Source organism: Musca domestica, unplaced genomic scaffold (genome assembly GCF_030504385.1).
Source record: "Musca domestica strain aabys unplaced genomic scaffold, Musca_domestica.polishedcontigs.V.1.1 16, whole genome shotgun sequence".
In the NCBI taxonomy this organism is placed as follows: domain Eukaryota; kingdom Metazoa; phylum Arthropoda; class Insecta; order Diptera; family Muscidae; genus Musca; species Musca domestica.
In genome coordinates, this window is record NW_026712219.1 from 2,302,572 (window position 1) to 2,327,620 (window position 25,049).

At 34.1% G+C, this 25,049-nt stretch overlaps 1 protein-coding gene across 1 annotated transcript in view; it reads right to left on the reverse strand.

Moving 5' to 3' along the window:
- Window positions 1–3,926: 3,926 nt before the first annotated feature.
- The window catches only part of LOC131801376 (putative inorganic phosphate cotransporter), a 30,447-nt gene continuing 9,324 nt past the window's right edge, over window positions 3,927–25,049 (reverse strand). The window contains exons 2-4 of the mRNA XM_059119960.1: window positions 6,056–6,192; window positions 4,913–5,986; window positions 3,927–4,827 (exon numbers count right to left, since the gene is read on the reverse strand). Of these exons, the coding sequence (XP_058975943.1) occupies window positions 4,600–4,827; window positions 4,913–5,986; window positions 6,056–6,192 (1,439 nt within the window). The 3' untranslated portion in view covers window positions 3,927–4,599. The remainder of the gene's footprint in view (window positions 4,828–4,912; window positions 5,987–6,055; window positions 6,193–25,049) is intronic.

Here is a 25,049-nt window from a genome sequence, read left to right on the forward strand (position 1 = left end):
TGAACTCCCAAAAATTTCGCATTTTGAGCTCTCATTGGACGGATTATTGTCACATGAAAGACGTAGGGCCACGCTTTGAAATAAGCTCCATTAGCCTTTTCGGTCATTTTTTGTTGTTTAAATGTCTGCGCATCTTCCAGCTGAAGCACGATGTCGGCCCGATTTTTTTAACGATTTTGAAAAAGTAATTATCTTTTAACTTTGGTGTGATCGCGTTAAATTATTCCGTTCCGTTTCCGTTTCGCCACCACATAATTCGGTACTACATTTCCATGTAACCCGCCATCAATTTCAGTTCTCAAGAAATCAAGTCAATTAAATAAATTTGTATTAATATTCGAAATCAAAAATAAAACATAAAAAACACTACAAATGTACATTAGAAAAAAGTAAGTCAAAATGGAAAAAATCATGCAAAATAAAACATTTAAAAGTCAAAATGAAAATGTTAATTTATCACATTTTTACGCAATTTTTTTGGATATTATCCTTTTCCGATAAGTGACAATTCCGAATTTGTATGAATCATTAAAATCAGTTCAGCGGTTCCTAAGTTCAGTTCAGCGGTTCCTATATATAGATGTATAGATAGATTAAAAAGTATGCGTGGTCAGTTTCTCAGCCCCCAAACAAATACTTAGGGTTGGAGGGAAGGTCAACAGTATCTCGTGTAATAATTTTTAAACCAATATCTTGTTTATTGGAGAAATATACGGATTTTAGATAAATCGAAATAGTGGGCGTAAAAGGAGGCGTGGTCAATATTTTTTTCCTTAAAAACCTAACTCGGGGTATGGCAAAAGTTTGTACAAAAAATTATGCAAATCGGTCCAGCCGTTTTCAACTGATTCCGTTACCAACAAACAACAATTGATTTTTATATATATAGATTTCTTTAAAGTAATGAAACGAAATGAGAGTTTAAAAATTATGTTATTGTACAGATGGGAGTTAAAAGAGGAACAATTTCACTTTTTATGTGGAACTCTCTTCTAAATAGTGGCTGCTAAATTCTGAATTCATAGCGTTTTTAATTTCAGAACGACTGTCTTGTTAAAATTATTCGACATTTTTAAATTAATGCAAAATTAATACAAACATTTTTAAATGGTGTTAGGTCTTCCGTAAAGAGAAATTGGGAATGTTTCTAAAAAGTAACGCTATTCATTCAATTTTTGCTAAAGAGTTATCAACAGAAAACTTAATGTGTTATGCATTTACGATTTTCCACACCTTATACAAAGTTTGTGAGAGTCGTTAAGAAAGAAAAGAGAGCGAATGTGTGCATTGTTTATGGACAACAACAAACGTGCTTTAAATCAGCAAGTAATTTAAATATGTATACTTTCTATCAGTTTTAAAAGATTTTAACACTTTTCGTGTCAGAAATGTTAAGTTTTTCTTTTTTTAAGTTTCTTGATTTGATTTTTGGCATATCAATTTTGAATTCCTATTGCAGTAGTGTTCTCTCGAATTCCGCTTTTGATTAATATTCGCCATTTTTATTTTCACCAAAGCCTTTGCTTTAGTCTGGCAATGCCATAAAGTTAAATTGTCAATACTTTTTTAGACAACTGTGAAAATTAAACGTATAATTAGTTTTAACGGGTAAACACTTTTCAAAATAAAAATTGCTATAAAATAACTAAATTAAAACCATAAATTAGAGTAGGCTATGGAAAGTCAATGGTAAACAATTTACAGGGCCAAATGGAAGAAAATAAAACTATCTACACATAGTTGTAAAAGAGTCTTCAACTAATCGGTATAATAATAGAGACATCAAACAAGAACAATATTGGTATTTTCCTGAACTGCAAGAATGTAAAAATGTTTACAACGTTAACTGATTTTGCCTTTATGATAACGGAAAATATTGAAAATTGTAGATTTTTGAAGGTTCTGGAAGAGACCATATATTTGTGCTCGACAAATCACTGTGTTACATAGTATTATCCCAGCAAAATTAATCGCTACAAATCGGATAACCAATCTATTATTTTAACAAGAATATGTCGCATCAAATGCGTATTTATTTAATGGTGAAACAATGTCGATTAAACAAGCATTTCTTAAACGACTTTCAGTGACGATTTGTTTTGCTCAGAGATGAACCCTGGCAGAAGTTATCTTAGGTCATTCATTCAGTTTTTTAAATACTTTTTCCCATTCAAAGTGAAAAGGTTTTTGTTTGGTTTAAAGATGAACAGCTACACGTGACTAGGCATCTGCTTCACTCCGAGACCTTTGGCCCATTGTGTTCATCATAGGAAGAATATAGTTGTTGGGCACAGGAGATACATAGAAGCGGAAAATTGAGAAAAACAGGAGGTCCGGCTAGGCACGGAATGTCTAACAATATTAGATTTTGCAACAGAATGAAAAATAGGAACAAGGTCCTCAAGGCGCTAGCCGGTAGCACTTGGAGTGCGACAAGGAGACTTTTGACACAGACTGTAGTTCCCATCACGAACTCTAAATACTTAATTTAAAACAATTCCCATAAATAGTGACCCTAAAATCATCAAAATACCGAGTATTGGGAGGTACCGTTATATGGGGGCTATAGGAAGACGTGGACCTGCACAGACAAATTTCTGTCATAGGCTGTAGTATAAATTACGAACTTCAAATACCAAATTTGAAACCATTCCGATGAATAATGTGGCTAAAATCACCAAAATACCTAATATCCGGTGGTACCATTATATGGGGGCTATACGAAGACGTGGAGCTGCACATACAATTTTCTGTCTTAGGCAGTAGTATCCATTTCGAACTTCAAATCATAAAGCAGGTGCATAAAGCATAAAGAATCAAGGTGCATAAAGCAGTTGTATTGGGAATGAAGAGGAGTGATAGAAAGTAAAAAAATTAAAAAAATCGGCGTTTTTTTTGAGAAGTCCTTGAAAAAATATTTTTAAAAAAATCCTCATTTATTGATGGAGCTTGAAAATTTTTTTATAAAAAAATCAGGTTTTTTTGGTGTACCTTGAAAAAATATTTTTAAAAAAATCCTCATTTATTGGTGGAGCTTGAAAATTTTTTTTTAAAAAAATCAGGTTTTTTTGGTGGACCTTGAAAAAATATTTTTTAAAAAATCCACGTTATTATTTTGTCCTTGAAAAAATATTTTAAAAAAATCCACATTAATATTTTGTCCGCATGTGATCTCTCGTATCTAGAAGTTCTGACAAATTTGGTGGAAGTCGATTCAGATTAAGATATAGCTACCATACATATTTATTTTCCTTCGGATTACAAATGCAAACCTATACTATGCATTTAGTAATGATAAATGATAATATCCCAATTGAAACTTACATTTGTTACCTAAATCTAGAACTTTGAAAGGTGGTGTAGGTTTTCTCTTCTTTCCATTTACTTATTTCAAAGTAAATGGAAAGAAAAGACAAATATATTTCAAAAATTACAAAAAAAAAACACACACTATATTTTTTGTTGTCTTTTTTACTTTGTTCTTAAATAAAAATGAAATATTTTATTTCAAATTATTGGCACTTGTAATGTTTTTGTTGTTGTTTCTTTTACAATTTTTGTATTTTACTCTTTTAGTTCAATCATTGTTTGTGTATTGTTTTCTTTCGGACACATAATGATATTTGTTATTTTTCCTGTTATGCGAATTTTGTTTCCATTTATTTATCGTTGATGTTTTAAATTTAAAGGAAAACAGCTTGTTTTCGAACATTTACAATTATTAAGGCACATTGAAATTATTGCAGACGACAAATAGCGATTTGTGCTGGTGCAGAACATTAATTTCTGAGTTTATAATTTTTCATGTATGTATTTTTTAAATAATTTACTTAACAATTAAGGCACAAAGCTATATTTCTATGTGTAGAATAGACAGATATGTGTATATACATAAATTATACAATAATTAAAGTACAAAAGGCATATTTATATATTGATTTGATGAGCTACTTGAATTTAAGAAGGATTTTATCTATTTGGTTTATAGTTTAGTTTCAGTAACTTAAATACTGATATTTTTATTCAGTGAGGTGGCAAAATAAAAACCAGAACTATAGTTTAATTTTAATTAAAACTAATGGAAGCTCAATTTGTTTTCGGTGTTTTTTTTTTTCTTGTATAAAAAATAAAATCAACAAATAATTTTTCTAAATGCCTTGTTTTAAATATCTCTGTGTTTAAAATCGTTTAGAATTTCTCTTAAAAAATGCAAATTTATTCCATAAAAAAATCATTTGCACAGGGGTATTTCACACATTATTTACGCTTACAAATCTATGCAATGCTTATAAACTAAAAATATGCACGCAAATAAAATATAAAAAATGTATTTTTCCTTATTTTGTATTAATTTTTTTCAATAATTACTAAAAATTAATTAATTAAATTTCTTGTGTTTTGTTTTCTTTTTTTTTAACTAGTCTTAAACATTAAGGAGGTCTTCAGTACGCTTATTCATATACAGGTATGATGGTAACTTGTGGCTGTTTGTGGGGCGATGATTCGGTTGCTGTGACTTCTTGATGATGGTGTGGGTGATGGTGGGGTTATTATAAATATGGAGTGATGATTTGGTTCACTTCCTTGCACCAACAAGGGTTATTGATTTCCATTCTCCTTGATGACAGGCTTCACTTCACCACCACCATTCAGCAGCAGAGCAGGAGTTTCAGGATCAATAATAATGCTCAGGCGTTTGGCCAAGGCATCTTCGGGTGAGTTCCAACTTTGGACATTGGTCTTGCCCAGAATCACAAATAGCAAATTGCCAAAGAAATAGAAACCGGCAGCAATGAAGAACACCATGCGCCATTCATTGACATTTGTCTGGAAGAGAGAAAATAGGAATGTGAGTATTTAATGTATTTCCAATTTGAGAATTAAAATAATCTCCTCTTGATTGACTACTTACCCCATCAGTCACCACCATACCCACACAAAGTGGGGCCAAGGCACTCATCACATTGGCCGAACCATTGGTGATACCCATCAAGGTACCCGCATAGTTGGGTGACAAATCAATGTGATTCACCTGGAAACCCAGATATGTGGCCGCACTAATACCCACAGTCAGTGTCAGCAATACCACCGCCAATGTGGCATGCTCTTTGGTAACATAGCCCAAGGCAATCAATGAAATCATAGGAATCCAATGACCAATTGAGTTAAAGAATTTCCGGCTAAAGGACAGTGAAATGCTTTGCTTCTTGCTCAACAGCTTCGAGAGGTAGATAAAGAAGAAGGACAGCACCAACATCACGGCATAGGGAAGGGATGACAGCAGGGCACTACTCTTGATATCAATACCCATGATATCCTTCATGTAGCTGGGAATTTGAGTCAGCAGTGTCCAGAAGCCCCACATGTGCGTGCAGTGCACCACAATCAACGAAATGAAGGGAGGTGAGGTGAAAATCTTCACCCATGGTGTTGGAGCATTGACCTTTGGTGTACTATCCACCTGGCCCAAAGAGTTCTCAATCATTTTCTTTTCCTCGGGTGAGATGCTTTTGTGTTCGGCCGGTGTACTGGCGGCAAAGAAGAACCAACATATGGCCCAAACAAAACCCATGGCTCCAGAGATGTAGAAAATTCCAGGCCAGCCCAGGGCAGAGTCAGCAATGTAACCACTAACAGCCAACATAACAACGGTGCCAAATTGAGATCCCGAATAACAGAAGGTACCCAAGGTGCCACGTTCCTCAACCGGCGACCATTTGGCTAACATGGCATGCGTTGCAGGATGCACTGAACCCTGGAGTAATCCCTGAATGACACGCAGGGCAAACAACAATTGCCAGCCTCCAATGTCAGCTGCCAAGGGAGTTAAAATGGTCAATACTGAACATAGAGTAACACCAATCAGCAGCAATGTTTTGGCACCATATTTCTGGGCAATGTGACCACCGGGAATTTGTGTCACAATATAACCCCAAAAGAAACTGCTCAGCAGAAACGATCTGGTACTAGTGTCCCATTCATAGGTCTAAATTAAAAGAAAAACGTATTTAATTATAGCATTTGATATCCTGAGAATATGGATTTCAAAACTTACCACAAAATCGCTGTCTGTTGAGTTGGTATCCGTCATGGCCACAATGGCCACACTTAAATTCACTCTTAGGGCATAGCACAGGGAGAGACAACAGAAGCACAAGAAACATTGCACATGCCGACTACCGATAAGGGGTCCTGGAAGTAGAAGATAAATAGAGTTAATTAAAAATATGGTTAAGCCGTAGGTATAGTCGTTCTCCAGTAGACCAAGAAGTTTTGATTTTTTAGATTTTTTTTTGTAAAAAATATTATCAATAAGTAAAAGAAAATTGTCAGCCATGAATTGTTTACATGGTCTGCACCCTACCTGCCCTCCTTTCGAGAAGTTAACCATAATCGCTGATAAGGTGGATCACGGACATATGTATGTACGTATGTAATAGCATTTTGTTTTGTAACGTTATTTCACACGTCTTTTTTAATTGTTCTTATCAGCAACGTTAGTTGTTTGGCTTTGCCTTGTAAGTGTAAATTTAAAAAAAAATGTTTTGTTTTTCACTTTTCAGTTTCATGGGTTTATTCACTAGCGGAATTGCATACCCGTTGCGGTCGCTGACAATTATTTTTGTAAATAAATCATTTTTTGTTTTGCAAAAGAAAATAAAGAAGGCCAGATGGGAGTTTGTTGAAGGCGACCCGAGTTATATTTATAACAAACGATTTGGCATTTAAGCGACCTCTTCTCATATATTAATAACAATATTCGACGTTTTAAGGTCCTTTATTTTGGATAGAAGTTTTTTTTGAAGGTTTTTAAGAGCAGAAATGTTGTCTACTTTGTCATTAGTAATTGAAGTTTTATGTTGTGGTTTGCTAGCAATCACTATAGATCACCGATTTTATAAAGGTGTCATATAAATCAGATGTCTTTTAAAGCCGACCTTTCAATATGCTTTTAAAGCTTGGGGACCTTTTGAAGGCTTCCTACAGATCAGAGACCTTTTTAGGATCATCTGCAAACCGGAAACTTTTAATCGAAACTAAAAATGCACGATTGTTATACCCTACACCACAAGTTGGTCAGGGTATTATGTCTTTGTGCATTTGTTTGTAACAGGCAAAAGGAAACGAGATAGCCCCATAGTTCCTTTTGATAATCTGCGTAGAATCACATTCTAAGTCGATTTATGCATGTCCGTCCGTCCGTCCGTCCGTCTGTCTGTCCATGTATTTTTGTAAAAGAAGTACAGGTCGCATTTATTGTCCGATCCTGATGAAATTTTGCACAAATCATTAGTTTGGACGAACCCTATTGAAATTGGAGATAATTGGTAAAAATTTAGATAAAGCTCCCATATATATCTTCGTCCGATTTGCTTTTTATTGTGCACCAAACGTGTAATATCGCCCCGAATAGTATGGAATTTCGCACATACAACCAAATTAGGCCTGAAAATAAGTATGCCAAATTTGATCGAAATCGGTTCAGGTATAGCTATAGCTCCCATATATATTGTTCATCCGATTTGTTATATTAGTCCTCCGCAGCTGTAATATGCACTCTGTAACAACAATATTTAGGGAAATATATCAAATGCAGCTCAGAAATATCTTTGTTAAATTTTATCGAGATCGGTTCAGATTTGGATATAGCTCCCATATATAACTTCGTTCGATTTACTTTTTATTGTGCACCAAACGTCTAATATTTGTCCAAATGGGATGGAATTTGGCTCTTACGACCGAATTGAGTCTAGAAGCTAGTATGCCAAATTTGGTGAAGATCGGTACAGATATAGCTATAGCTCCCATATATACTCTTTATCCGATTTGCAATATTTGTTACCCACAGCTGTTATATGCACTCCGTAACGACAATTTTCAGGGAAATATATCAAATACAGCTCAGAAATATCTTTGCCAAATTTTATCGAGATCGGTTCCGATTTGAATATAGCTCCCATATATGTTTTTATCCGATTTCAAATTAATTGTGCACCAAATGGGCAATACAAGTCCGAATTTAAAAGGTACAAATGTTTCGGCATATTTAGTCCTTTGAACATTAAATTATATTCATAGCGTGTATGAACTTTCAATTGTTATGCGGAGCTTTACTAAATTAACAAAGTGGGTATCATAAAGTCGGCCTTGCACGACTTTAAGACTTTCTTTACTGGTTCTTAATACAATTATGAAATTTGAAACAATTCTTGTGAAAAATACCGATAAAATCATCAAAATATCGAAATGAGGGAGGGACCGTTATATGGGGGCTATACAAAGGCGTGGACCTGCATGGACACTTTTTTGTCATACATTGTTGAACCCATTACGAACATCAAGTACTAAATTTGAAACAATTCTGGTTAATAATATCGCTTAAATCATCAAAATACCGAAGATAGGAAGGTATCGTTATCGCGATTTCTTGTCAAAAGCTGAAGTACCTATTACGAACTTAAAATACAAAATTTGTAATAATTTTGGTAAAAAATATCGCAAAAATTATCAGAAAACGAATATTGGGGGTTACCGTTATATGGTGGCTATATGAAAACCACGTGGTCCATTTACGAACTTGGCAAAATACCCACGTGTGCAATATCTTAGCCCTCTATCTCAATTTGTTCTAAATCGACTTAGAATTTTACGAATTTTAATATGATGTATGATATGATTGTATGATGGAGGGCATAAAAACATATTACCACCCTGGTAGCCTTTTGAAAAATATTCCAAAAAATCCACTATTACAGCACTGATGGTACTTGAAAATATATTCTGAATTCTATCTCTGATGGTATTTGAAACTAATTTTGAAAAATCCACGTTACATGTATTTTGGCCCAAAAAACTCTTTTTTATTTTTTTTTAAATAAAAGAAATAATTGGTTTTTATACTCCAAAAATGTAGATTTTATTTCCTAAAATTTTTTTCTAAAACTGTCATGAAAAATGGTATTTCCAAAGGCAGAGGTAGTTATTTTATGGGTAGAATATAAGCGTATGTCTATACATTTTATATTATAAGCCTTTTTGAAGACATTGAAGACGGACTTAAGACCTTTGGAAGATTTTCCTTTGCTGTAGTACTTTCCTGTGTTCGAATATTCACAAAAAGTACATCGGTACATCTAAAATATCACTAGCATGATTATGAATAATTTGCTTGCTAGAGCAGTGTCTTCCCTTTCTTCTAAGCATTCATTATCGCATTAGACGGATTTTTGGTTCTTTATCAATTTCCGTTTTCATTTTCATAACCTTCAAACCAAAGTCTTCTGGCACGATTTCTTTTTCGAAGAAAACGTGTTGTTAATAACTCCAATAAAAAAATTAATCTTTTTCAAAATATTGCACACATATCAGACATTTTCAAGTATTTACAAATAAATGACTAATATTATGCAGACAACAATTATAATTTGTTAATCTAGCTCTCAGCCGCTGTTGTTTCATTATTTGATAATCGTTTCGCAAAATGTTGTTTTCCTAGCTTATCTGGACGACGTATCTTATTTCAGACATGGTAATTTTTCGCTTTTGCACACACTTACAGAATGTTGATATAATATTGTAAATAACATTAGGAGACGTCAGAAAATTTTTGCGATAGATATAATACCAACCGTCCATCCACCCACCAACTATGTCCACACTTAGAGAGGAAACAACAAGTCCTTATCTCTGTTATTTTTTGATGGCGCAAGACTACTAACTGGCTAAGGGATTAGGAATTTGCATTGTGATTTAGGAGGATTTATTTAGAGACGATTTAAAAATATCTAAAAAGAAAGCTGAAAACTTGCTGAGTTTAACTATTTTATTACACTGCAGTGTGTTGAATTCTTGCCACAGGGAAGTCGAAATAAATCCGAAGAATTGTTTGTTAGAACCTCTATCTTTATTGAGTTCTGAAGTAATCCTGATGGAGTAGACACATTTCTCTTTATAGATTATTAAGTAATTCTAAGACATTTCCAAAGAAAATCTCTTGGATATGAAGGCCATTTTCTGCAACCTTATTTTTTTGTGGTTCGGCAGGTAGGTATTACCAAATCATTTTAATTAGTCATGAAAATTCCTAAAATTGCAAAATCCCCCGTTTGTCTTTCGTACAGAGTCGTTGTGTGAAACAAAACCCAATTGACCTTTACTCGGAACACTGCATGGCGCAAACATGGTAACCGTAACAAATTCTTATTTGGTTAACATTGTTATCTTATTTCACATTATTACCAGAATTATTAAGGGAAATAACGTGGAAAAACAAATAACTACAGTCAAACATGGTTATAAGGAATTTTGGAACTTTAGAAACTGAAAAGGAGACTATTTCCATAGACAAATGAAAATATAGACAACGAAATGCTCTCACCGTTTATCTTCGAAAAAAATCGAATCAGCAGATGTCGTCTATATCGTTTCAGGGTTTTGAGTGGGAATATTGAAGTCACTCAATTCTAAAACATTAAAAATAACAAAATCTCTAGGATATTTGTCAGTTGGAAATTGTTCCATAATAAAATAAATGTGAAAATAACGTGATGACATCAAAAAAATTCCGGAGTAATCAAGTAAAATTCTTAAAAAACGATAAAATGTGTTTTCGAAGTCGAGTGGGTTGAACGCGTAAATCAGCATGTTGACTATGCAAAACATGATGAGAGCCACCTGGATAAAAAGACAAAACTAACTTTTCGTTGTCTATATCTTCATTTGTCTATGTAATTGCGTGCATTATTGATAAGGGATACGTAGATCGACTTTTGTTGGTGAAAGGGGTAAAAGAGCGTTATTAATTATTTTGAGATTTTAAATCTTTGTTCTATTTTTAAAATTTAAACGAGAACGAACGTTCGATTTAAGACTTGATTTTTGTTTTCAACTGTGTTTACCTATTATTGATTCACTCAGTAATTATGTTTGGGAATCAGAATGCTGTTTTTTCTCTTTTGTCGGAAAAAAGGCATTAAATTCGGCCGGGTCGAACTTCTTATACACTCCACCATTGGGTAAAGAAAAAATGTTTATGAAAAAGTATCTGAATTAAAACGTGTTCCACTTTAAACTACAAACTGTAGTAAGATCGGTAGGTAAATATAACTATAGGGAAATGTAACTATAATGACTAGGACCCATATGGAAGTATAAATACCAAATTTCACACAAATCTGTTAGACAATGTGGCTTAAATCGTAGAAATGCAGAATATCGGGAGATACCCTTATGAACACCCATATGAACAATGTTCCTTCATCGGAGCTAGAACCCATTACGAACTATAAATACCTTTTTTTAGGGAAATTCGTTGAAAAATGTGGCAAAAATCATCAAAATACTGAATATCGGGGGCTATACGAAAAGCTCCGGAGCTGGAATACATAGCAATTTTTAGACAAACCCGTGGGAAAATGTGGCTTAACCATCAAAATACCAAATATCGGGAGGTACCGTTGTATGGGGGCTATACGTAAACTTCGACCCATACATACAATGTTCCACCAATAGAGCTAGAACCCATAACGAACTAAAAATACCAATTTTTAGACAAAGTGGTAAAATTATGTGGCTAAAACTATCAAATAATTATCGAATATCAGGAGGTACCTCTATATGGGGGATATCCCTAAACGTGGACTGATAAACAAAATACCGGTGCCAAATTTTAAAACTCTACGTCAAATAATGTGAGCTGTATCGTGATATCGTTAAAACGACTTAGAATTTTATGCTGATCATGAATATACACATATACTTTTTTGGGGTCTATGACGAATACTTAGAGGTGTTACAAACGGAATGACAAATTTAATATAAGAAAGGGATATCCAAGGGAGAGGGTGTAGAAAGTAAGATGACAACATTTAGAAAACTCTAGCTATTACAAAGTTAACAGCTGATTACATTTTTTTCTGAATGTGTCTGACTTCTGTCCCTCCTGTTAATGGTTAGGTGTAAGAAATCTTTATTACAGAGCGGGCCTAGAAGAATATAACTAATTTTGCCAGGAAATTGCGATTTTTTTGGTGATTTGTATATGAAGAAAATTATCATAAAATGATAAACGACACAGCATATGTTAAATTTTTCTGGAAAACATTTCCCAGTAACTTTACTGAATACAAAGTTTTAACACACAATTGTCAAAATTTTTCTTACAATGCACTCTTTTTTGCTGGACCTTGGCGTTAAAGATGACACCCAAAAACTCGGAACTCAAATATGTGGTTCAATATAACAATTTGTAACTGTATTTTTCTTCTTGCTTACCACCGCTATTAATCTCTTTACGATTGCTTGGATTGCAGAACAGCAGCGAAGAGGTGCACGTTAATACACCGAATCAAATATTTGCCTTTTTATGTGAAAAGATAACCTATAAAAACAACAATATATTCTATTTATTGTTGTTGCTATTGTTTGTTTAACCACATTTCTTTATACATCTCCCTTCCATGAGTTGACGAAAGAAATGAGCAGAGAAATCAACAACAACTCACGAGTTTATCGCGCGAGTTATTTTGTTTTTGTTAATGAAAAAATACGTACTTTTGTTGCTTCCACCAACAATAACATAATGCACATTGTTAGTAGATTTGGTTTGAGTCAAAACTTTTGACACATTCACTCTCACATGACTGTGTGGCTGTGTTCTCTTGGTTGTCCATTAATTAATATTGACAAAACACTTACGCACTCATGCAAGGTAATCAATGCGAGAAATATTTTTGTTTTGCTTTTGGAAAATAGATTTGCCACCTCTTTTCGCTCTCTCTCTTTCTCTGCCTCTCGTTGAGATAATTAGTTGTTCAATGTTTTTCGCTTCTAAAGCATTGATGGAATTATCATATCGTCAAGGATTTATAGAAAGAAAATCAATCCTTATATGACGGGACCTCCCTATATTCGGTATTTTGATGATTTTAGCGACATTATTAACCTATTTTTTTCAAGTTTCGCATTTGCATATTGTGACGGCTTATGACAAATGTTGCCTATGCAGGTCCACGTCATCGTGGATTTGAACAGAATTTTTAACGGATTTTTAATTTTTTTCTTAGTAACTTTATTTTGGCTTAAGGTCAATTGAAAACATCAGTGTTTTTTTTTTTTTTTTTTTTTTTTTTTTTTTTTTTTTGAAAATTGTCAAATTTTTTCCAAATGGTGGAGGGTATTCAAAGTTCAGCCCGGACGAACTTACAGTTATTTTACTTGTTGAGTTATCGTAAGAGTTATCATTTCATCATCATAAAATATGCATAAAACATTTTCAATAAATACCTTTTGCCCATATTTAATGAAGGGTTGTCATAGCTTTTATCATAAATATTTGCAATTTTTTTAAAGACCTTTGGAACAAAAATTTTAGAATTTTTTTGGAGAACTTTTGAAACTAAAATCCAAGATTTTTAAAGAGTCTAAAGAGGGAAATTGGTTCATATTATTTTTTGACGGACTTTTGGAAGAAACATGTTTTTGAGTCAAAGATTAAAAATATTTCAACTAATCTCACATTTACCAAAATTCTACTTTAATAAAATGTCATTAAAAAAAGTCAGACATATCCATTAGTTAGTAATGGAATGCCTCGAAGAGATAAGAGACCCTCATTACCTTGTAATGGTGTAAAGATTACACAAAAAACTCACTACGCTTACACTATCTCTTTCAATTTTCTCTTTTCAAATCTGAAATGCCTATGTGTGAGCTGAGTACCTGTTGAATACCAAATTACTGCTGTAAGTAAACTCTTACTCTCTTTTGAGTGTGCATGGCTGGATATCGCTGCTGGGTATGCATTTCTTGTTAACTATTGCCCAAGATACTTAAAATGCGTGGACTCGTTTGGATCGGCCGAGTCATGTGCAAGTGATTCTTTGGAATACCTACCATGTTTTTTTTTGTCAAGCATTATTTTCTGGTTATGCACGTGATTACTTTAAATGTACAAAAGCGACAACAGCAACAACACGAGATTGGCTTTCAATTGTTTGTGGGGTTTTACCTCGTTATTATGAGTATGTATGAGTGTGTGTGTGTGTGTGTGTGTGTTTTTTTTCATTTTTTGCACCCATACCACAAACTGAACTTGTTACAAACGCTGCCTCGCATGCGCACAGGCATACCTAACAGGTATGGTGTTTTATACTAACACTGACTTCCATATATGAGAATAATAATAATGGCCCTGTTTCTGTCATTCTGTCCATGCGTCTGATACACATACTGGCTGGATGGCTGGCTGACTGCCAGTCAACTTGGGTTATTGCTTGACTGTGGCTGGCTTGTGCCTGTCTATTTTTAAAACGCTTACTGTTGTGTTATTTTTACTTTTAAACGCTTTAGGCGCCAACTACCAACCAACCAACAATGTGTTCAAGTATTGCACTCGTTACAGGTAAGTATGGCAGGCATGTCGTCTACACCAAAACCAAATGCCCCGATCAGAGAACGAACATCAGATCGTTACGAAAATGTACACTGTTGTTAGAAATTATGATGGCAGTACCTCAATCTAATCCTAAGAAAACGAATGAATTTCTTAATTATGAGGAATGTTATCCGATCTAGTATTAGGAATTTTATTAAGAATATTTTCTCTATTTCAGAGTTAAGATCTTGGTTCCCTTGCAAAGACTTACGATACTTTTTTTTTATTAGAAATAAAGTTTTGAGAGACTTCAAATAAATTCCTCAAGGGACTATTCGAGCCATAATCTTTGTTCACATGAACATCGGGGTCAAATTTTTTGCTTGTTTTAGCATATTTTCAGGACTTTTCAGTTATCTATGCGAGTGAGTTTTCAAAAAATGTTAAAGAATCCATTGGAAATAAAATAATTTGTTAAAGAATACTTTTGAAAAACTACTGGGGACTACGAAAGCAAATATTTTAAGAATATGTTTTAAAGGGCCAGAGCTGTAATCCTCGATTTCATGGGAATATTTGTATATTGTCATTGTAAAGTTTAGGCATTTTTATACCGTCCACCGTGAAAAGGAGGGTATATTAACTCGTAATGGATACCACAACCTCTGACAGAAAATTGTCCGTCCAGGTCCACGAATCCGTATAGCCCCAATATAACGGTTCCTCCCTATATTCGGTATTTTGATGATTTTAGCAACATTATTAATCGGAATTGTTTAAAATTTGGCAAATGAAGTTCGTAATTGATACTACAGCTTATGACAGAAAATTGTCTAGGCAGGCTCAGGTCTTCGTATAGCTCCGATATAACGGTACCTCCCGATATTCGGTATTTTGATGATTTTAGCGACATTATTCATCGGAATTGTTTCAAATTTGGCATTTGAAGTTCGTAATTGATACTACAGCTTATGACAGAAAATTGTCTGTGCAGGTCCACGTCTTTGTATAGCCCCCCGGAAACAGTACCTCCCAATATTTGGTATTTTGATGATTTTAGCGTCATATTCACCGAAGTAATTTCACATTACGTATTTAGAGTTCGTAATAATTTGAGATGTCGTATTTGAAGTTCGTAATGAATGCTACCTCCCTATTGGTACCTCCCGATATTCGGTATTTTGGTGATTCAAGCGACATTATTTATCGGAATTGTTTTAAAATTTGTATTTAAAGTTCATATTGGATACTACAGCCTCTGACAGAAAATTGTCAGGTCCACGTCTTCGTATAGCGCCCATATAACGGTACCTTCCTATACACGGTATTTTGATGATTTAAGCTACATTATTCACCGTTTATTTCAAGTTTCGAATTTGAATATGTTAATGGCTTATAACAAACAATGCCTATGTAGGTCCACGTCGTACAGACCTCAATATAACGGCTATATTCGGTATTTTTAAGATTTTAACGGAATTTTTAACGGATTATATTTTTTGAAAATTTCCAAATTCATTCCAAATGGTGGAGGGTGGGTTTCAAAGTTTGGCCCGGTCGAACTTGCTGCTTTTTAACTTATTTTTATCTCACCCTGTATTAGTTTCCTCTTATTCCCAATTACAACTGTTGTATCTATCTTTAAAGGGCTAATCAGGTCCATCAATGTGGAACTTTTAAATTTGTTTTTTTTTTGGATATTTTATTTTCGGGATTTATTTTAAATTTTTTTTGGCGGGAGTTTTTAAAGATTCTCTAATAGCAAGTAATAAAAATTATTATATTAAAATCAGGTCCACGAATTCCATTATAGAAGAAAAATAAAATTTGCACCATACTTTTTTGCAATAGTGTAAAATTATGATTCAACCATGATCGCCGGGCCAATTTTACTGGGAGCTACTGCGTAATTGGTTGTATTGGCAATTGCGTTTAAGCTGTAAACTGGAAAAATGTGTATTAGACACGTAATACAGAGTGGAACAAGTGTTACTCCAAGAATTAATGGTACTCTAAAAATACACTTAGGGTGGTCCTGGATAATGGTTAACAAATGCCTTGATAATTGCCTGTGCCTCTAAAGGAAGGTGTATTGAAAGTGAGGCAATTTAAAGAAGATTTAAAGGAAATTAAAAAAAGAATTAAGGTGCAATGTTGCCCAGAAAGAGAGGTCTTAATGTTAGAACGAATTAATTCGATATTTTAAAATTTCTTGACCAAAAACAATTCCTGTTAAAAATTATTGATCCTTTTTGAACCCAAATACCATTTTGCAACAACAACCTTTATATATATTTTTAAACCCCATGGTTTTCCTAAAACCAGTATATAAACACCTTGTATTAAACCAATAAAAATTCTTTGTTTAAAAATAAAATTTCCAAAACGAAGAAAAACTTATCGAAAATTTTTTCTAGACCCAAAGGATAAAATTTTATGAATCCCATAAATCTTTTATGGCCTTTGTTCAATTTCTTTGTTAACCAAAAACAAATTGAGACAAGCGCAAAAAAAAAAAAAACACGTGCTACTTTTCATGCAAAATCCATTGCGACCATTTCTCTTTCAACTTCGAAGAGTAATAATCGGCAATAAAACAGCACCCAGCCAGAAAAAAAAAATTGTTGGTTATTTCATTAAAGTTCATTAACCGGATGAAGCGAATCACAAGTGACCACAAAAATTAAAAAAAAAATGTCAAACAAAAACTGAAATAAAGCTTCGTCTCAACATTACCACCAATCAGCTGGTGCGAGACAAAGCAAATCTAAGAAATTTATTCAATAGGGTTTGTCAAAATTTATGTTTAATTGTCTTTATTTCGGTGTCTTGATCGGAAAGTTACTTGAGTTGGTGTCGTTTCGCTTCATAGCAATTGCCATCAATTAGGTTTCTTTTAGTTTTTGAAATTTACATTTTTGCCTTTTGTCTTTTTGAGCGCCAATCTTCGTCACTAAATTCCAGACGAAAAAATCAATAAAAGTTCGAAAACGAATTGGACATGCGCGAACCAATTAGCAGAGGGGTGAAATATTTTGATATCTTCTGTGGGTTTAAAAATAACCGAAGAAATTTATGATTTTTTGATTTATGATTACGCTGACTGAACTTTTGAATTTTGACGACAATGATCGGATCATAATGAATGACTATCAGAGCTATAATTGTGGACTTGTGGGTTCTAAGTTCATTGAATTCCCAAGTAGCTGCTATGTGGATATTTTTTTTTTCAGTATTTTTCAGGGATTGCAATGCAAAATTGTGATAGCATAAGGAGATTGTTTTTAAGGAATAAAAGGCCCGTAATCGTGAATCTCTTAGAATTTGTTTTGATTCCGAAGAACTATCAGGAAATTTTGCAGTTTTGAGTATAACGTTAAATAATTCATATATAGTTTTGAAAAAATTGTTAACCGATTATTGTTTGAGAAATTTGGAAATAAATATAAAATTTATAAAAATAAGTTTAGAGCAAAATTTAGCTACTTTTAAAGAATTGATAATAAAAATTTCTTAAAAGAAAAGTCGTAAGAATTTTTAAAGCATTTTTAACCAAAAGTTCTAAAATGGTACTAAACTTCTGAAATGGTACCATTTGGTAGTAACTAAAGGGAGAGAGCTAAAAACATTTGGCATGAGTATCAAGGTTGGAAAATATGTTTGATATATGAAGTTGTTTATGGAAATAGTACACACTTCCGAACTGTAGGAATGGTAATCAATTTGGAAAAGTTTGGTTCAGAGTGAACCTATGAAGTTGGAATTTTATATTGGGGTCCCTGTTGGTGTTAGCCTTGTGATAAAGAAATGCTTTCGGAAATTTGCACTATTAGTGTATGAAAAGTACTTAATAGCATTACATTTGGTACAATTTCGTATTGGGTACTAGAATCGCTGTTCATATGTAGCCTCGACATATCGTGGTGGTTTTGTACTATAATTGTACGAAAAGTACTTAATGGCAGCAATTTATTGTTTACAAGCGTACAAAAGCATTTTGGTGACAATTTTCCAGAAAAAAGTTATTCGTGATGGAATTCAAGCGCGATAGTGTGATTTCTTTATATTTAGCTGGAGAACCACAAGTGGCTATCGTTAGAGCACTCCAGTATTTAAATGTGATATTGGTAGCGTAGCCCGACGTCAAGGAAGTGGACGGAAGAATTGCTGTTTTCTTCAGAAATCAGCAGTAGAAATAAGTAGAAGTAAAGAAGCGACTTGATCGAAACCCGCGTCGCAGTGGCCGAAAAATGGCTCGTAAGCTGAACATATTCCATTCGGCAAATATTGAAAAATGAGCTCGGGGTAAAGCCATTGAAACTTCAAAAAGTGCAAAAACATACACAGCAACTGAAAGAAAATAGACTCAAAAGAGCTAAAGAGTTGCTTCGCTTGGCCGAATGTGGTGAAGTGCCGAATTTGGTTTTCTCCGATGAGAAAACATTCGTTGTACAGCAGTTTGTAAACAAACAAAATGATCATGTTTACTTGCCAAAGAGGTCAGCTGAAAATGTTGTTGGTTGGCCACCAGAACTCAAGCGCCGGCCATGGTGATGGTGTGGACCGCCATAACAGTCGATGGTCGCTCTCCGCTTGTATCAATCGACCGTGGCATCAGAATAAATGCCGAATGTTATCGCGAAAATATTCTGAAGGGTGTATTAAAGTCTTGGACATTGAAACATTTTGGCAGCAGACCTTGGACATTCCAACAGGACTTAGCACCATCGCACTCAGCACGTGCCACCCAAGAATGGTTTCAAAATTTGGTTCTTCGCTTCATTTCCAACGCACAATAGCCACCAAAATCTCCGAGTACCAATCCGTTGGACTTCTGTGTCTGGAGTATTTTGGAAAGCAAGGTTGGCACTAAAAATACCAAAGTATCGATCACCTCCAGCCAGCGCTTCGCCGGGAATGGGCCCAAATACCGCAGAGCAACATTCGGCCAGCGTGTGACGGTTTCATTGGCCGTTTGAAGGCCATAATTCATGCCAAAGGAGACAAATTCGAACAAATCTAATTTTTTTCTAAAATTTGATGCTATTCCCGAAAATGTTTATGGCTTTTGACTTTGTGACAGTCATTTTATCTCACCCTGTTATTGTTCGTAAAGTACTTAGTGGTACTAAATTGGGTATTGGGTGAAGGGAAAGAGCTGGAATCCCGAAATGTGATATTTAGATTACTAATGGTGTCTGTATTTGAGATTTGAAGGCGGTTTGCAAATGCGTTCCATATTTGTACGAAAAGGACTGAATGGTACTAAATTTGGTATTGGGTTAGGGAATAGACTTGAAAAACTGAAATTTGTTATAGATATCCCTGTGTCTGGGGTTAAAATATGGAGGTGGTTTTTTGAATCGTAAATGGACGGATGGTACCTGTAGTTGGTATCCAATATTTGTACGAGAAGTTGATATTGGGTGAAGGCATGTAGCTGGAATTCTATATGGATCTCATTGTTTGCGTCTGTGGTTAAGATATGAAGGTGGTTTTGGAAATGTGTACTATAATCGTACGAAAAGAACATAATAGTACTAAATGTGGTAATGGGTGAAGGAATAGAGCTGAAATCCTGAAATTTGTTATAGATGTCACTGTTGGCGCCTGTGGTTAATATGCATGTAGCTGGAATTCTATATGGATCTCATTGTTTGCGTCTGTGGTTAAGATATGAAGGTGGTTTTGGAAATGTGTACTATAATCGTACGAAAAGAACATAATAGTACTAAATGTGGTAATGGGTGAAGGAATAGAGCTGAAATCCTGAAATTTGTTATAGATGTCACTGTTGGCGCCTGTGGTTAATATGAATAGGAAATGCGTCCTATATTTATACGAAAAGTACTAATTGGTACTATATTTAGTATTGGGTTAACGGATAGGGTTAGAATCCTCAAATTTGATATTGTGGCTTATGTTGGTAATTGGGATTGAGATATGGATGTGGAAAAATGTACTGTATTTGTACGAAATGTACAAAATAGTACAAAATTGTAGTATGAGTGAAATAGAGTTGTAGTTCTAAAATTTGGTATGGATGTCACATTTGATGTCTGTGGTAAATATTAGAGCTGGTATGGATATGCGTACTATAATTGTACTAAATGGTACTAAATTTGATAATGGGGAAAATTAAATGAAATTTGATACACAGTTGTGTATCAGATATGGATAGTTGATCATATGACTTGGTACCTCCTCCTACAACCTCCCATAAAAACTCTCCTTTTCCTTAAAATATCCACCTCCTCTTCTGCTAAAAGTTCTCTCAGCACATTCTAATATCTAATATCCAATTAAAACATTGCCAGTTTATTAGACACCTGTTGTATATCGATTTAGATGTCCCAACATTGTGTCGCATAAAATGTTAAATAAATAGTTGGCAATATCTTTTTTTTGCGTTAACTGGTTTCGCACATCGAAGGTGTTTGTTTGTGCCCCCTTTTTCATGTTGTTCTTAACAACAATTAGAAAACACTTAAGATAACCTTATCGACAACCTTATTAGAGTCATTAAATGGTTTTATAATTAACCGAAATTTACCAGGTCCACCCCCCCCCCCCCCCCAATAAAAGAATTGTACCAAAGTGGAAATGAAGAAATTATGGAAAGATTGGGGAAATATTTGCCAATTAAATACTTAAGAAGCCGAACACTTGAGAGAAAAAACCAATGTGATCGGACATAAAAAGCCAAACCAAATATTTATTGTGATGGAACAATTTATGGTGTTGCGACTTTCTAAAGGCTAGGGGAGATTTTATCTCAATTAAAAAAAAAAATTGTAATGAGTTGGCAAAAAAATTTGGAGTGCCCTAGAAGGGAACTTGTGACTCTCTATGACATAATTTTGAAATGCATTTGTTATTGCCATTTATTTGCAGTACTTTAATTGAAATAAATTTTCATTAAAAAACGACCATTAAATACGGGGACAATATTATTATTTTTATACCCTCCACCATAGTATGGAGGGTATATTAAGTTTGCCATTCCGTTTGTAACACCTCGAAATATACATTGTAGACCCCACAAAGTGTATTTATTCTTGATCAGCATAAAATTCTATGTCGATTTAGCAATGTCCGTCCGTCTGTGGAAATCACTCTAGCTTTCGAACGAAATGAAGTAGGTTGAAAAAATTCTACTCAAATGTATATTATGTCTGCTGGATTTTTGGCATTGAAAATGGGTAATGTAGGTCCACGTTTTGGTATAGCCCCCATATAATGGTATCTCCTTTTTTCGGTATTTCGGCGATTTAAGCGACATATTCACCGGAGTTGTTTAAAATTCGGTATTGGAAGTTCGTAACAGATGTTACAGCCTATGACAGAAAATTGTCTGTGCAGGTCCAGGTCTTCGTATAGCCCCCATATAGCGGTACCTCCCTTATTTCGGTATTTTGGTGATTTAAGCGACATTATTCGCCGGAATTGTTTCAAATTTGGTATTTAAAGTTCGTAATGGATACTACAGCCTATGACAGAAAAGTATCTGTGCAGATATATCCCCAATATAACGGTACCTCCCTATATTCGGAATTTTAGTGATTTTAGCGTAATTATTCACCGGAATTGTTTCAAATTTGTGATTTAAAGTTCGTAATGGATACTACAGCCCATGACAAAAAAATTGTCTGTGCAGGTCCACGTCTTCGTACAGCCTCTATAAAACGGTACCTCCCTATATTCGGAATTTTAGTGATTTTAGCGTAATTATTCACCGGAATTGTTTCAAATTTGTGATTTAAAGTTCGTAATGGATACTACAGCCCATGACAAAAAAATTGTCTGTGCAGGTCCACGTCTTCGTACAGCCTCTATAAAACGGTACCTCCCGATATTCGGTATTTTGATGATTTTAACGACATTATTCACCGGAATTGTTTCAAATTTGGTATTTGAAGTTCGTAATCGGTACTACAGAATATGATAGAAAATTGTCTGTGCAGGTCCAAGTCTTCGTACAGCCCCAATAAAACGGTATCTCCCTATATTCGGAATTTTGATGATTTTAGGTACATTAATTCAAATTCAAATTTCGTATTTGAATATTGTAATGGCTTATGACAAAATTTGCCTATGCAGGTCCTCGTCGTCGTATAGACCCTAAAAGAATTTTAATGGATTTTATTATTTTTTTTTTTTAAATTGCCAAAATTGTTCCAAAGATCGACCCGGCCGAACTTAAAGCTTTTTTTACTTGTTTTCTATTAGAACTGTCTGTAATTTATTGACTGTCTCATATTTATTTTTTATTAAAAATAGCAACATTTACGTATTTTGAAATTAAAAATAAAATGAAAACAATTCAACAAAATAGCCATAATTTAAACTATTTATTTCCTAACAATTGTTTGCATTCTATTATTTATATTTCTTTCTTGACTATGCCGCACCACCTCTTTTCTCGCTAAAGGCAATATGCAAAAATGTCTAACTGCATTATTTATTTACTTAACAAAAAGAAATAATTAAGTAAAAATTTGATGAGAGTGAAGGAGAGAGGGAGGGAGGGAGCAGATGGGAGTCAGCAGATTTTTCCATTTCTTATTGAATGTCAAATGAATTTATTCGATTGCATTTTTTCTGAACACACTGGAGGGAAAAACTACTCAATGGAAAAAAAATTAAATATATAAAAATAAGGAAAATTGATATTTGATTATTATTCTCTTTCGAGATGAGCTTTTTATGACCTAAGGAGATGCTCATCTGAAATTAAATTATCAAATATCCAATTTCCTTAGTTCTAGATATTTAAAGATTTTTCCAATGCATCTAAAAAATGTTATTTATCTTACCTAATCAATCAACCAATGAAAAAAATGAATGAGTAATGACCATTGACTAATTATGTCTGAAATTGCTGATAGTCATTTGAAAACAAAAACCAAAACAACACCTTGGTCAATATTGAGAACCACAGCAATAAATTTGACCTTGAACATTTTTATTGGTAAAAACTTTCCAAATTATTCACTTCACTGCAGTTCGTAATATAAATTCAATTTACGTGCCATACAGTGGAATAGCGGGTTACGTAGTGTTCCGATAACGCTAATTTGTGGAAATAAGTATCAAGAGCGTCAAGTTGAGAACGATAGTCCGCTTTGTCAAATTAAATACTAAAGTCTATCTTAAATTGTACACACCTGACTGAAATTGTTCGAGAATCTAGTTCATAAATCATATCATGTTGAATCCTTCAGATCAGAAGCGTTCACACATAATGAAGCAGAAACAATTAAAGTGAGAACAAGCAAAAGGAGAATGTTCGGCTGGGCCGACCTTTGAATACCCCAGCCATACAAAAAACTTGCAAATTTTCAAAAAAAAAAAAAAAAAAAAAAAAAAAATAAGTAAAATCCGTTGAAAATTCTGCTGAAATCTTAAAAATACCGAATATAGCCGTTATATTGGGGTCTATATGAAGACGTAGACCAGCATAGGCAACTTTTGTCATAAGCGAATGCAATGTTCAAATATATTTAATATAGGGAGGTACCGTTATATCGGGGCTATACGAACCCCTGGACCTGCATATAAAATTTTCTGTCACAGGCTGTAGTACGAAATTTCAAACAATTTCGGTGAATAGTATATCTAAAATCGTCCAAATACACAATATATAGGGAGGTGCTGATATATGGGACCAATGCGAAGACCTGGACCTACATAAATAATTTTCTGGCATAGACTGCCATTACGAACGCTAAATACGAAATTTGAAACTACTCCGGTGAATAATGTCGCTAAAATCATCAAAATATCGAATATTGAAAGGTACCGTTATATGGAGGCTATACTAAGACGTGGACCTGCAGGCGCAATTTTTTAACATAGGCTGTAGTACGCATTAGGAATTTTAAATACGAAATTTGAAACAACTCCGGTGAATAATGTCCCTAAAATCGTTAAATTATCGAATATCGTTGTATCGGAGGCTATACGGTATCGTGGACCTGTATAGACATTTCTCTTCCAGGCGTAAGGTGCTTAAAAAGAACTTCTAGTATGAATTTTTCAGCAAAACCATTGAAAAAAGTAGCTAAAATCAAAACAATACCGAATATCGGGATGTACCGTTATATGGGGGATATACGATATTGTGGATCTATATTGATAATAAAAGTAAAAAGTACTCAGTAGGATCTCATTGCGCAGAATTTCAGACCATTCCATTTAAAAATGTGGCTAAAATCATCAAAATACCGAATATGGGGATCGTGCCGTTATATGGGGGATATACGTTATCGTGGACCTTATAGATAATTCTCCTTCAGGGGGAAAAGTACTCATAAATAACTCCTTGTGTAGAATTTCAGACAATTCGATTGAAAATTTTGTCCAAAATCATCAAAATACCGAATTCGGGGAGTAACGTTATATTGGGGATATACGATTTCGTGGACCTATATCTGCAATTCTCTTTCAGAGGGGTAAAACACTCATAAAGAACTCCAGGAATTCAGACGATTTCATTGAAAAATGTGGCTAAAGTCATCAAAATACCGAATATCGTGGGGTGCCGTTATATGGATGATATACGATATAGACAATTCTCCTTCAGGGGGTAAAGTATTCATAAAGAACTCGTTGTGGAGAATTTTAGACAATTCCATTGAAAAGTTGGCCAAAATCATCAAAATATCAAATTCGG